This window comes from Idiotropiscis lumnitzeri, chromosome 10 (genome assembly GCF_059441095.1).
Source record: "Idiotropiscis lumnitzeri isolate Australia: NSW breed Sydney's pygmy pipehorse chromosome 10, RoL_Ilum_1.0, whole genome shotgun sequence".
Classification (NCBI taxonomy): Eukaryota; Metazoa; Chordata; class Actinopteri; order Syngnathiformes; family Syngnathidae; genus Idiotropiscis; species Idiotropiscis lumnitzeri.
In genome coordinates this window covers 4,885,159-4,899,981 of record NC_142400.1, presented here as the reverse complement: position 1 = coordinate 4,899,981, position 14,823 = coordinate 4,885,159, and the positions used below count along the sequence as shown (strand labels likewise).

General features: G+C 40.8%; 2 protein-coding genes across 2 annotated transcripts in view; both read right to left on the bottom strand.

Annotated features, from left to right (window-relative positions):
- The window catches only part of ephb6 (eph receptor B6), a 32,186-nt gene extending 32,025 nt beyond the window's left edge, over positions 1 to 161 (bottom strand). Inside the window, exon 1 of the mRNA XM_088306199.1 lies at positions 54 to 161. Coding sequence (XP_088162325.1) covers positions 54 to 159 — 106 coding nt within the window. The 5' untranslated portion in view covers positions 160 to 161. The remainder of the gene's footprint in view (positions 1 to 53) is intronic.
- Positions 162 to 1,879: 1,718 nt separating this feature from the next.
- slc2a3b (solute carrier family 2 member 3b) lies at positions 1,880 to 13,447 on the bottom strand. The gene is made up of 11 exons (XM_088306304.1): positions 13,312 to 13,447; positions 13,142 to 13,216; positions 9,497 to 9,604; positions 8,092 to 8,252; positions 7,782 to 8,022; positions 6,724 to 6,886; positions 6,462 to 6,649; positions 5,717 to 5,821; positions 5,529 to 5,630; positions 4,535 to 4,738; positions 1,880 to 4,289 (listed from the first exon to the last, which is right to left on the bottom strand). The coding sequence occupies exons 2-11, from the start codon at positions 13,163 to 13,165 to the stop codon at positions 4,026 to 4,028; spliced, it is 1,560 nt and encodes a 519-aa protein (XP_088162430.1). The 5' UTR covers positions 13,166 to 13,216; positions 13,312 to 13,447; the 3' UTR covers positions 1,880 to 4,025.
- Positions 13,448 to 14,823: the final 1,376 nt, after the last annotated feature.

Below are 14,823 nucleotides of genomic sequence, written 5' to 3'. Positions count from 1 at the left end.
GAAATATTCATGAGCATGAGTTTAAAAAAAAAAAAAAAAAAGTTACTTCTTACCTTCCTCAGCTGAATTGGGCCGGAGAAAGAGACAGAGGGAGAGAAGGACGCTCCACATCTCCACTACAGAGTGACACTGACAGCGGGCCGGGGAGGGAGAGAGCATGAAAGAGTGAGAGATGTGTGTGTGTGTGGGGGGGGGGGGTGTAGGAGGAGTCTGTTTGTTCCCACTATCAGGAGAGAGGCGGATGAATGGATGAGGCAAAAGCAGGGGGGGGTGTAATATTTACAGAACAAAAAATTGGCCTATGTAAACAAAACGGCGTTGTCATGGAAACGAGGTTGTTAAATAAGAAAGGGTGTGACTGTCACCTCGAGGTCAGCCAGCATGTTGTGACGTCCCTGAAATGTCTGTATCATGCGCACTTTTATTTTTATTTTTTTTAACATTTTGTGGAATCAAAAGCTCCCACCATCACCACCCTCACGGCCTGGCTCACGCGCGCCACTCACTGGTCACCTCGCAGCATTGCAGCTTGTTGACGGGGCACTTTTCATGCCCCAGTTCACGGCAATGAGGAAGACTTGAGTGGACTCTTGCAAGGGAGATGTTTGCCCGCCGGCTCGACACAGTTAGATGGCCCCATTCCCAGCTGGCCAGGGGGGGGGGGACCCCGGGGGCCTAAATATGGGTATTTAAGTCGTAAATTGGTGATTATGAAATGAATTGCTTGACATTTTTAGGGAGGATGGAGTCACTTAGGTTAAGGGGTTAAATCCTGAAGCAAGTAATAATCTGCGTAAGTACACTTTGCAATTCACATCAGGGTCGAAGAACATTTTACAGGGGAAATTTGTTTGAATTTATGCAACATCAATTTGCTCCCTAATATTTAATTTATAGGGCTGCCTTGAGATAAGAGTGGGGCGGAACGATTAGCCAAATTGAAATCGACATTGCAGTGATGAAGAATGCAGTTTTCAAATCGGATAGGGTCCAGTTTCTCATCATAGCTTTTGATAAAACTGTCCTTCATTTTAATTCATGGTTCATTGGCCTTTGTTTTAATAATAATTATAAGAATAATAATGACATTAATAATAATAATAATTATTATTATTATTATCATAATAATAATAATAATAACAATAATAATAAATAATAATAATAATAACAATAATAAAATGGTAATAGTAATAATAATAATAATAATAATAATGACAATATTAATAATAATAAATGTGATATTATTACATATATTATTACATATTAGTATATTGTTTATGTTTGTTGAAAAAACGACATGGGAAGAGAGCCTTATCTGTTCAGCTAAATGCAAACTAGCAACGCAAATTGCTCCGGACTGACGAATGAATAGCAATTTCAATGTTGCGATGTTACAGATATTTGCTCTCAAACTGCGGAGCAACATGTATACCGCTAATATAACACGCATTTATTCTTTATCCTCTGTGATGAACGATCACTACTACTTGATCTTAATAAGGACCTATGTAGTGTTTCCTTTCAGTGAGCAAAAGAATGATTTTTTTCGGCAAATTAAAATGGCGTTTGAAAGCTGTGTGACCCACGAGCGAGTCCACCTCGCCTAGCTAAAAACATCCACAATCAAACATCAAACAAAGCAGAAAAGTTGAACTCTTGCTCTTCTTGCATATTTTATCCCACCGCCAGGGCCTACTTTTTGCTTAGTTTGATTTTATTTACCATTTTGGGTCGCTCCGCTGAGCAGGCAGTGCTGTCACACACACACAGAGGGCCGAACCGGACCAGCCACACACATTAAAAATCCACGGTGGGAAACATTTGGTTCATTGCGTCAACGGCGGGACACAAATTATGCGCACATTCACGTCAAACACTCTCGTATTTAAACAGATGCGCAACTTTATTTCCATTTTAGTTCTTTTCGAAGCAGGCGTTTCACAGCAACGTGACACCCGCTCAACACTTTGCGTATCAATTTACAAAAATGCAAAACACAGAGCAAAAATATACATATTAAAGGCTGACAAATATAGAGCAGCATACCGGAACGCTATAGAAACAGACAGAAGTGCAGGAAAAGAAAAAAAAAAATCAGAGCATTGAACAAATGTACACACTTACACTTACCAATATATTAGGTAACATCGAACGGCCAATTGAAGTGAACGTAAACATTCCATGACGTCATCTTCCAGAAGGATCTTGCACGGTAGCTTACATCTCGACATCCCGACTAAACTGGAAGAATGAGCCCAGACGGGCATCGTGAACGTTCGCCATGCCAAAGTGCAAAATGTAACGTTGAGTAGTTCCACTTAAACTTGCCGAAGGCAATCGTCAGAACAAACAAATGCTCATTTTTACGCATCCAGACCAAACCACGGAAATAAATACAAGTTGCTAGTGTTTTTACTGGATCTCTTCAGTGACCTTTGAAGTTAGAAGGGAATCAGTAGGACTTGAGCGAACGGTTTTCATCTGTTTACTGTTTTTGTACTCAAGCCAATATAAAAGTAGTGCTTTGATGCCATCATCTGGCATCAATGAGCAATTAAATTAAAGTAATTTAGGAATTATGTTGACTTGTGAGCAGGAGGTTCCGTGGGTCAGACTGTATCTAAAAGAAAAGTAGTGCTTTGTCACCACCTTGTGGCACATTTGGAGAAAGTCCGATTTTCATTATTCGCAGCAGCCGCTAATGGCCAAAATCTCCACAATCCACAATTATAATTGCAGAGAGATGTCACAAGATGGCGGCTAAGAACCAAGACGTTGTCATTAATGAAAACTGATGAAATAACTAAAACTAAAATTGAAAAAAAAAATCATTTACGAAATAAAACAAAAAAATGTGTTTTTTGTAAAGTTACATTTAGAGCTAACTACAAGTGCAGTGTCCTTTACTTTATTACAAAACACTTACTGCGATTTTCTTTTATCTTGCATTGAACAAATGCGTTTGATATGAAAAAATCTAAAGCTAATACTAAAACTAATAAAAAACCAAATTAAAATGAGGCATTTGTGAATTAAAAAAAATAATAAAAACTTACACACCTCGAAAAACAACTTGAAACTAAGTTTAAAAGTCTAAAGTCAAAACCAAATAAAAAACATTTTTTTTATTTCTATTTTTCTAATATAAGAAGTCGACTCCTCCCTCCCAAAAGCTCACACAGCACCGTAATTGCCTTCTCTTCGTTTATCTTGATTACTTTTGACCGAATGAAGTTCCTCAACTCACTTCAATATACCAAGAGGCCAGCAGATGGCGACAAGGCAGCACTTTTCCAACTTTGGCCTGAGCACAAAAAACAAGCCGAACTGCGAATATGCGGTCAATCATTGCGCTCGATTTGATTGGAAAAAGCTGCAAAAAGTCAGTGACAAGCCTAAAACTACACCTCAGTGTCACACAATCCAAGTTTCTCATTGGCAGTAGACGTTCACACAACTTGTTTCGTCTTTAGCAGCAGAGTCCAACACGCACGCGCGCGCACACACACACGCGTATACGCGCGCACACGCACACACGTAACAGTTCCTATGCTGCAGGGCGCAACGAATGACCTTGCGTGGACCTTTAGGCAGCTTCCCTCCGTGTCTCAGGGAAGCGTTGGGAGGGGGCGGGGCCACCGCCATCAGTGTTTTAGAGGTCAACCTGGCTTTTTTTTAGCTTGACCTCAATAAGTAAAAGCTGAAACCCAGCAACCTTCTAACGCAACTATTGGCTTGGTTGGAGGAGGGGGGGGGGTTAGGGTTAGGGGGGTCTTAACACTGAACGCATGTTGATCCTCTTACAAAGGAAGCAGTATGCGAGGAATGTCAACAAACTTTGAAGGGCCAGCAATTCAGTTTAAGCAGGCTTACGAGAACCTCGGTTAATTATTTTGGTATTGCCACAGAAAAAAAAAAAAAAAATACCCTGTTTAATGTGATTTGATTGAAAGTACGAAAAGTCTCATGTGATGTTATTACACCGACCTTTTCTAACTGCACTCTGGTCACATGACTCCTCTCTTTTAGGGCTTCTCCGCGGGGAGCGCTACCATGGGGACCTTTTCCGTGGGGGACATGGGGGGAGGTTCTTTGCTCCCGGGCAGGTCGACAACCACCGCCGCTTCAGGCGCGGGCGAGCAGGAGGATTTGCCGGCGTTGGTGGCGAATCCTTGAGCAATGTCGTCGAAGGTTCTTCCTTTGGTCTCGGGCACCCGCAGGAAAGTGAAGATGAAGAAGAGGATGAGCAAGACCATGAAGATGATGAAGACGTAAGGACCGCAGAGTTCCTAAGGGAAACACAGAGAGAGAGAGAGAGTTGGGATCCTCTAATGCGGCGGTTGTCAACGTGAGGGACATTGGCGCCCTCTGGTGCTGACTTATGTACAGTGCAGTTGTACTTAATGTTTTAGTGCGATAATAGTTTGACGACTACAGATCTAGTACAGCGGTTCTCAAAACTTTTTGAGGGGACAACATTTTACCGTGAGGGTCCCTAGCCATGCCCTCAACTATCTTCAGGGCGGATACGTACCTCCAGTTTCGGGAAACCGAGCCCCACCAGGAAGTTGGCGGTCCAGTTGGAGAAACCGGAGACGGCCATGGCGGCGGGTCGAGGACCCTGGGAGAAGAGCTCGGCCACGATGAACCACGGGATGGGGCCGGGGCCCATCTCAAAACTTGCCACGAAGGCGAACACAGCCACGATGGCCAAGTAGCTCAGAGATGGAGTCGATTTCTGCTCAGACCGACAGCAAAATCAATCAAATGAATAAATGAGAGGAGCAGTTAAGATCTGAATACGTTCTAGGAGGTAATCCACATTGATTTTCTTCATCCAAGACATTAATCATCACAATTGAAATGATCCGATCCCAAAACACAATTACAAACTGATCGAGGTAACTACACTTGGATCGACAGTATGCAGCAGACATAAAAAGTTTACACACCCCTGTTCAAATGCCAGTTTTTTTTGTAAGACCAAAATAATTAGACCAAGATTCTCCACCACTAATGTGACGTGTAATTACTTTTGTTCATTATTATTTTAGAGACAGTAAGTAAAAATAAAGAACAATTTGTTAGGGTCTGATGAGACCATGCTTAAACATTTATTTATTTATTTATTTATTTATTTATTTATTTATTTATTTATTTATTTTTATCCAATCCAGGAGTATAGGTTCTCGATCACATTCGAAGTGGAAAAAGTTTTCAGATAATTTCTCTTGATTTTATTTGATTGATTTTTTTATTTTTATTTTTTTTCCATCATAAAAATCTGTCATTCCAGCACGGGTGTGTAGATTTTATATCCGCCGTACAAATACTTGGATTTTTAAAGAATGCACACATTTCAAGACACTTGTTACATAACCTTGCTAACGTCATTTGTTTTGATTTTTTCCTATGCCCGGCCATCAAAAAAATGTTTTCCCTGAAACAAAAAGCGTTGCTGCCTCAACGTGGCCTACATGCAGAAATGCTTTTTTGAAAACTGATGAACTCGCTCGATCATCACTCACCACCAGAGAAAGGGAGATGGTCATGACCAGCGCAGAAATTGCCATTCCACCGAGTCCAATCAGGTGTAACGTCCTTCGGCCCGCCTTTTCAACCAGGAAGAGCTGGAACAAGCAGCAGAGATTCGAAAATAGCAATCCGACAAACTGCACCGAAAGGGACGACGACGAGGTGTCGGTTTGACACTCACGGAAACGACAGTGAACACGGTGTTGACCACACCCGCACCGATGGTGGCGTAGATGGGCTGAGTCACGCCCGCCGTGGCAAAGATGCTCGTCGAGTAGTAGAACACCTAAAAAAAAAAAAAAAAAAAAAAAGTTGGACGTTAGTAACTCACAAACATATCAGTCGGGATGCACGTCTGCTTCACGGTTCTGAGCGTCTCAGTTCAAATCGCAGCCCCGAGAGTATCAATGTGAAAATGCCGACAAAATGATTCAAGACAAGTTGAGAGTGAGAAAATGAATTTGACTATGCTTGACTTAGAATGAAAAGTAAGTGATAATAAAAATAGATCATCCAGGTGCCAAGGAACTACGTTGATGTGAGTTAAGGAGCTTCATTTAGACACAGGTAGTGCTTTGCCGCCATCCCGTGGCATGCAGGTGCCAAAGAATGATGTTGATGTGAGTTGAGATGCTTCATTTAGACAAAAGTATGGCTTTGCTGCCATCTTGTGGCATTTAGAGGGAATTCTCTCAACGTTTTCGAGTAAGCATGATTTTTGCAATTTGCGGGGGTTCACCGCGCGCGACTTTCGACATTTTTTCAAGTCAAGAGCAGTCACTCGGTTGATTTTGTTACTTTGTGATGAGTTATGTTGACGCTTTCCATTAAATTCCCCCCACGCCTCATGAAAAGGTTCTAGATTTGAAAAACCTGCAGAACTCTCCCCGTGTAACTTTTCCCAGCGCGCGATTAAGCGTACTCACGGCGTTGATGCCCGACAGCTGCTGAGAAAGCTGCAGGACGATGGCGATGACGATGGGCTGCCGGTAGTTGTGCGAGCGGAAGAGCTCCAGGATGGTGACTTTCTTCTCCATGGCCATCCTCATCCCTTCCTCCTTCATCTCATCGATGTCCTCGCTCACGTCCTCGCAGCCGCGCAGACGCACCAGCGCTGCAAGAGGGAGTGGCAATGAGTAATTGAAGCGAGGATCTCGTGCGCGGTGGAACGCGTTTGCGGGTCAAGACCTTTCCTGGCCTCGTCATCCTGTTTGAGGACGATGAGGAGGTAGCGGGGGCTCTCGGGGCAGAAGGGCAGCATGATGCTCTGGAGGATTGCAGGAAGGGCGGTCAAGGCCAGGAGGACGGGCCACTGAGTATCAGAGCCCAGGAGAAACTCGAGACCAAAGATCTAAAAAATTTAAAAAATTAAAATTATATATTCGCTTTATCATAACTTTGAATGATGATAAGCATATTTTCGACCCAATTTTTTTTTCTTTTTCATCACGCAAATCATTCCACATCTTCAAACTTCAAAATATTCCCATCATTCTAACATCTTGTGAACCATTTTCCTACATTCCCCAAATTCTTTTGTTCCCCACAATTTTCTTTTTTTTTTAAAAGAATTCCACATTTTTCCTTAGCACAATTCCAAAGCTAATTGGATATGCTTTAAGAATTCCGTTTGAAATTTTTAGCCAACATTCAACATTTTCCCCATTTCCATTTAGTGTCAGCTCGTCATACATTTCCAACAATTCCAAGTTTCCCAAAAATATAAATCCTATTTAACTCATTCACTGCCAGCCCAGGTAAGATAAATGTATTTTTTTTTGGCGTCTAAATCCGTCAATGGCAGCGAATGAGTTAAATGCAAAAACATGTTAAAAATCCAACCCATACTTTCGCAGTTCTCAGCCAATTAAATTCATTTCGAATGTCCTACAAAAAAAACAACCAAAAAAAAAAAAAAAAACAACTTTGCCCAGTCGGCAAATTCCCACATTTTCATGACAGCATTCCAAATTCAATGCAAATATTTAACATATTAACCGCATTTCATAACCGAACTAAATTGTTGCAACTTCAAACGAGCCACCTTATTGTGGTCAGCTTGGAAAATATTTTTCACAAATGAATGGTTATACTATAAGTTAAAAATATTTTCGTCAATTCTCATGCCAATTAATTTCCGAACATTTTCGTTCATTATCAGCATTCACAGCCAATTTCGAAAGCCCTCGCAGCGTTTAATTTTCTAAATGCACGCCATTCTTGTGACGTCAGTGCGGGACTCGTACCTGCGCCACCAGGATGCCGATCACCACGCCCAGCTGGTGCAACGTGCCGAAGGCTCCTCGGAGGGCGGTGGGGGCGATCTCGCCCACGTACATGGGCGTCAACCCCGTGCACAAACCGCAGAAGACGCCGATGATCAAGCGTCCGATGATGACCATCTCGAAAGAGCGACTCAGGCCGGACAGGCCCATCAAGGCCCCGCCCAGCAGGGCCAGAATGTTGGCCAGCAGCATGGACTTCCTCCTGGACGGGAAGACGGTCAACGGCGACATGTTGGGAATTGACATTTTGCCGTGGTTTTGATTTTGTCACCTGCCAAACTTGTTGACGATGGCCCCCACGCTGAAAGAGCCCAACATGCCTCCCACGCTAAAGATGGCCACGGCAAAACTCCACACCATGGTGGTGGCGCCCGGACTGAAGGGCTCGCCGAAGCGCTCCTGGGAAACATTTTGGAAGAACTGACGCAGTTTCTGTTGGAGGCACAGCAAAAAAATTAATAAATAAAATACAAATATTTTGTGCTCACATGGGGTCAGTATATTTTTTTGAAAGCCCTCAATGCAAAAAGAATGACGTTATTCGTAAAATTATTCTAATCTGTCATTGAAACAATTTTTTACATTTTGGAATTGGACACTTCATTAGGTACACTTGCACATTGAGAGCCAACAATGTGTCGGTAATAAAAAAAATTTAAAAAAACGGTAACGCTTTTGGTCATGAATTGTTGCTCCAGTTTGTTCTCCGACAGTTAATAAAAACCTCTTTGCAAACTTCATTAACATAAAGTATCAGTCTGCAAACTGCAATGACATCTCAATGCAAATTTATTTATATATATTTTGCTCCTCTCGTGTTGTTGAAAATGGTTCATTATTAGCGACGACACCCAGTCAGATATAATTCACTCGTTCAAAGGTGCAGGCCTTTCAATAAATGGAAGATATGAAAATATTAAAAAATATGAATAAGAAATACATTAAAAATATTATATAAACAAAATATTTATATAAAATATTTATATAAAATAGTTAAAAATCAAAATTTACAAAGGCATGATTTATAATGATGCTATAACTATAGACTACTTTTTAGCACTTATGGTTATATTTATCAAATTCATATCTGTATGACATTTCAATATATTAAACAATAATAAAACTTAGAATAATTTACTATACAAAGTTGATTTGAAAATGATAACTGTAAAAAAATACCTGGAATTCAAAACAGAAGGTAACAATATTAATAAAAATGGAAGAACCAGAACTGTTGTGATTATAGTTTTAAAATATAATATATAACAATAATACATTTAATAACTCGTGCTTTATACCTTAATAATAACATTATATCAATGGCTTAAATTAATATTTACTGTAAATAAAATATGAACATATGGAGCAACAAAAACAAAAACCATAATGATAATAAAATACAATTCTAAATGATTTTTTAAAACATAATGTATTATTAAACATACACAAGAAAATCAACAATAATAATACCAATATTAATCAATCATTCTTTTCTTATACAAAATATCAAAATAAAAATATAAGTTGTGTCATTAAACTTTTTTTTATTTTTGCATGTGGCGGGGGGTGCTTCAAATGAATAAAAGAGTGCCATGTAAAAATGTACCAATATGAATGTTTTTTGTTTTTTGTGTGTATTTTCCATGTATTGTACCTGGACACACGCACACACAAACCTGCTCAGGTGCATTGATGACGCCCGTGTTGTAGCCAAACTGCAGTGAACCGATGACTGCAGTGGAGACGCAGTAGAGCAGGTAGAAGGTGACTTTCTTCTGCTTGGGCTGTTTTATGAAGACGAGAGAGAGAGAGAGGAGAAAAAAAAATAAAAAAGCAAACAAAAGGATGAGATGAGATGAGATGAGAACAACGCGTCGATGCATTTTCTCAAAGAATGGCCTGTGTTTGAACAGTGGCTGTGGAGCGTTCCTGACTTTTGACAAAGCTCTTGTTGTTTATGGACACACTGGCCGTGGTCACGCACGCACAATGAGCCTTTTCCACATCTCGACTCTCACTGGCTCGTTTCAGCCAGCTTGTATCGGCGCGACAGTGCTTGCTGTGTTACTGGGAGGTCAAAAGCACCTGCAGGGACTGAGACGGAATTCTGTTGTTTTTTTTCCCCCCCGTTGGCCTCTGAAGTAAAGATGGATTAGATTAATGCATAATTAAGCAGCTAATATGGCAGACATTTGTTGCACGCACACTAAGTTGCCCAAAGCTTCACTTTGAGAAGACCACAGCACTTATTTTGTGGTTTTAGGGGGAAAAAAAATATTGAATTTTATTAAAGCACGTTTTTAATGTAATAATTAGTGTGATTTATTAAATAATTTTATTTCCAGTTTAAAAGATAAAGTGTGAACATTTAAAGAATTATTAATTATTATATGATATATTAATTATTTAATAATGTACACCATTTATTTTGCATATTTGTTTTATTTTGCGACATCAGTGTGTCACATAAAAATTTACAAACTCATGGTGCATAAATTGAAATGAAATATGTAAAGAATTTGCCAACTGCCTAAAGACAGTAGAAGAAATTGTTTCCTTTCCTTCTACTTCCAGATGCACTGGGCTCAGGCACTTCTTTTTTGGGCACTTGGAATAACCAACCCCCACCCCAAGAAATATATTCTGCGTAGAACAACTGCAGTGTACTAGAGCATTGCGCTACAATGTGACATTTTCTGATCCAAGAGGGACATTGCAAACTTATCTCTTGAAACAAGTGTCATCAGCAGCCAGACATGGCTGACAAATTGTATCAATGTGTTGTGGTCTGTGGAGGAACGCAGGAAACGTTTGCACACAACCGAAAGTGACACACACAATTTTAGAACACTATGGAATAACTTCAATAGTATGTTATTCCTTTACTTTGACACTTCTACTTTTCTTCCACTTGATGTCACAACTAACAAGCATCAGTCTTGCTAGTATGCGACTTATCGGGGAAAGTATTGTAACGAATTTGGGTTACCTGTTCTTGTGTTGACGTTTGTGTTTCGCTGAGTTGTAATGTTTCCGATTTTTATGAATGCATCAAGCGACACACTTGGACGGGAGGTATTATCTATGCTCTGTTGTTGTGTTGACATTTGTGTTTCGCTGAGTTGTAATGTTTCCGATTTTTATAAATGCATCAAGCGACACACTTGGACGGGAGGTATTATCTATTCTCTGTTGTCGTGTTGACATTTGTGTTTCGCTGAGTTGTGTTGTTTCCGATTTTTTATGAATGCATCACGCGACTCACTGGACGAGAGAGAGAAATTAGAGCGAGTGATCGGTTGTGTTGATGACGGAGCGAGTTGCCCGGAGTTGTGATCAGTTACGGCCAACAGAGCCGTTTTGGTAAGAATAAAGGCAAGAATTTAATGGAAGTATGACGTGTGTCTTTTAAAGACGCTACAGTATTAACTGGGAAATGACTTGACCCATCTGCCCATTTAAAAAAATTACAATAAAATAAGTGGCCCTTGAGCACGAGAGTTTGCCCACTCCTAATTCGGGTTTTCTTTGTGCAAGAGTGAGGCAGAGACAACACGCGGGCACTTGCAGCGACACGCTTTTGTTGCCCAACTGTCAAGCGACGTGACGTGAAAATTACGCCTGTGCCGTGACGCCTTTTCAATCCGGGGAGTGGTCGGGACATTTAGCAGTCCAAGAATGACACGCAATGTAGCTCCATGTGGAAAGGAGTGTTGCGTAACTGAAAACATTTGTCAAGCCCTTAGATGCATGAGTCTAACTCTAAATGATCAGCCCGAGTGGTAACTTATAACATTTCAATGGGACTGCGTCATATTTGCTTGCCAGCTCAAAAAATACAAATATTGGCAACTTCATGAATTGGATTTTGGGGACTCGAATGAAGAGGCCAAACATCCATTTTCTTTAGCACTGGTCTTTAATGGGGTCATCAGTGTGAGGTATTATGAGCCTATCCCAGACTGAACAAGGGTCAGTGTAGACCCTAGAATGGTCGCCAGCCAATCCCAGGACACAAACAACCAGGAAGTTGGTGTACCAGAGTGAAAAAAAAAAGACAACATGCAAAACGCTACACGGGAAGATTCAAGCAAGGAACTAGCAAACTCATTTCCTGCAGTGGCGTTTCAGTCCTGACTCCAGCAATTATTTATCCAAATTACAATTTTAATTTTTTTCAATCTGCAATGCATGTCCATCATAGTGAATGGAACATAGTTGAGGGAAAGTGGAGAAATATTAAAAATAATTACTAAAAAAAAAATCGCTTGACAATAATTATTTTTTTACCTTCTGTTAAGAGAGACTGAGAAAATAAACAGGAATTATTATTAGGTTGTTTAAAACTGGATTTATGCTAATGTTAATACTGTCATAAAATGAATTGGTGAGCCCAACCTAAATGAGCAGTCACTTTTAACATTTTCAACAGGAAAAAAAAATAAAAAAATAACTAAGTGTTTTTGGTCAACCTTTGACCCACTCAACTTCTATTGTTATACGTCAAACACGCACAACAGAACTCAAATTGGATCGTCTTCATATTTTAGCGTTGAACTAATGTGCTGATGTGACACTTGTCACCATTTCATTATTTGGAATACATTGGCTGGCGACCAGTCCTGGGTATAGTAGCCGTGATAGGTTTCAACTCCCACCTGACCCGAGTAAGGACAAGTACATTTCTGGATTCAGTAAAAATATTCCATGCGAGTATTTGGACAGCCGTTAGCAATCTCAACGTTAAGTAATCTTGACGAATGACCTAACAGTGCGCAACGTGTTGCAAAAGAAAAAACCACCAGTTGGGTACGACGCTCTCGCAGTACGATCTTAAATCGGACATATCATTAGGTACACCGGCGCACAATTTAAGACTCATGACCCGGGTTCTTAATATTTAAGATGCAGTGCAAAGAATTTTTCCTCCGACTTTCGTGAGAATCTTTCAACGCAATGTCATGAGAAGGCGCAGGTGTACCTAATGTTGTGTCTGCGACCATTCGTCTTCATCTGCGTGTCCTTGCTCTCCTCCCAACGTGCATTTCAACGGCGGAGGCATCACGCTCAAGTCGCGACTTGCCCCGCTCTCCTTCTCTCTTAGTCACGTCCCCAAAATGCTCCGTTCTCATCCGTCTCGTGCCAGAAAGGAAAATTACAGAACTGCCAGCCTGACACTTTAATCAACTCCAGCTTTTGATTCAAATGTGAGCTGCACAAACTTAATGAGACTGAAACTGAAAGACTGAAAAGTTTACAGTCGTGAGAGAAAATGCTGCACTCAGACAACAAAAGTAACAAAAAATAAATAAAAAATCTACCTTATCATCTTCCATACGCTCCATCTTGATTCCTTTCCAGAAAAACACACCTCTCTGTGCAAACAGCTGTTGATCCTGAAAGCAAACACATTAATAAGCAGCCGGCAGAATGTCAGCAAGACGTAGAAAAGAAACGGCGGTGAGGCCTCTTGTGTGAACGACGACTGTACCTGATGGACGGGGATGGTGAGGACCTGTTTGTGGTCCAGAAGAATGAGATGGCCTGACCGCCCTTCAACAGCAGCAGGCAAGAAACTCCTCCTCTCCACCTCTACTTCCTCCTCCCTCCATTTCGCCAAACACACACACACACACACACACACGCACACTCTCATCTCCCCCTCCCAATATCACATTTAAAGAGAATGCTGCAAAGTCTCCTTCAATAATAACTTCATAAAGCAACTTTGAAGGGGATTTAAAATGAAGTTGGGTTGAAAATAAAATAATAATTAATATAAAAAATCGATCTATCGATTTTCATCAATTTTGCTTTTCATAGCCCGATATCGATTGATAAAACGATACGTCAACAACATAAAATGTATGGTTGGAAAATTTTGCGGTAATACCTCATTCCGCCACTAGGTTATGGAGGACAGAAAGTGACTCAAATTAAATAAATAAATACACCATGAAATGTAAATGTTTAATTAAATTTGTCATTAATTAATTAATTGTTTTATCCATTCGTTAAATATGACATTAAATAAATCACATTCATAAATAAATACACCGTTAAATAATTTAAAAAAAATAGTGACATCAAACATGAGATCACATGATCACCTCCACAAACTCGAAAATAGCGTGCCGATCGATTCGCAGATGACACAGGCTAAAGCGGACAAGAGCAAGAATGTGCACACGAACCCCGGCTGCTTATATTTCTGACATTTAGCAACGCTAAAGTCATATCAACTCTCACGAGGCAGATGGCGGCTGGCGGCGAGCAAGGATCTTAACGTGAAAATGTCAACAACATGCTGAAGAGGACTGATTTAAAAAATCAAAAAAAAAAAATCAATCCGACTCAAAGCATCAAAATCATTTTACATTTGAACAGGATGCTGATGTTTGTCACTTTAATTGTCAGCAAATCACACGTCGTTCCTCAATCGTCTAGCACAGAGTGTTTTCAATCGCCGCAGCGGACAATCAGATCTCTCGACTATCAAGGCCTTTAGCGGTGAAATGTTCTGCCTCGTATCAGAGAGGTTGGCCAAGCATCTCCCAACAGGATGACCCAAAACACACCCAGTTATTTATTTATTTTTTTATAATCAACCGTATCTGCTCCACTGAGAGACATTACCGTGACGCACGATTTGGTGTGCAAAACAAGAAACACACGATTGAGTCACACAAATATGAAAGCTTGTAGTTCCCCCCCGGTCACTATGACCTCACTTGCTTCTCACTGTAGCGTGTTTGCAGTCATGTACGGGGAAGAGGAAGAAGAAGAAGAGGCGGAAGGAGAAGAAGGACAAGCGTGCACGGCGGGCCTGAGGTGGAGAACAAACTCTGCCGGTTGAAAAGAGGCTCTGTGGCGGCTGCCCACCGGGTCGCCAGCACAAAGGGCAACGTGCACATGCCTGAGATACAAAGCCCGGTCATGCCGAGACCATGAGACCGGCTCAGTGGGTGGCAAACAATCAGAAGCCCACCCCTCCCTCCCTTCT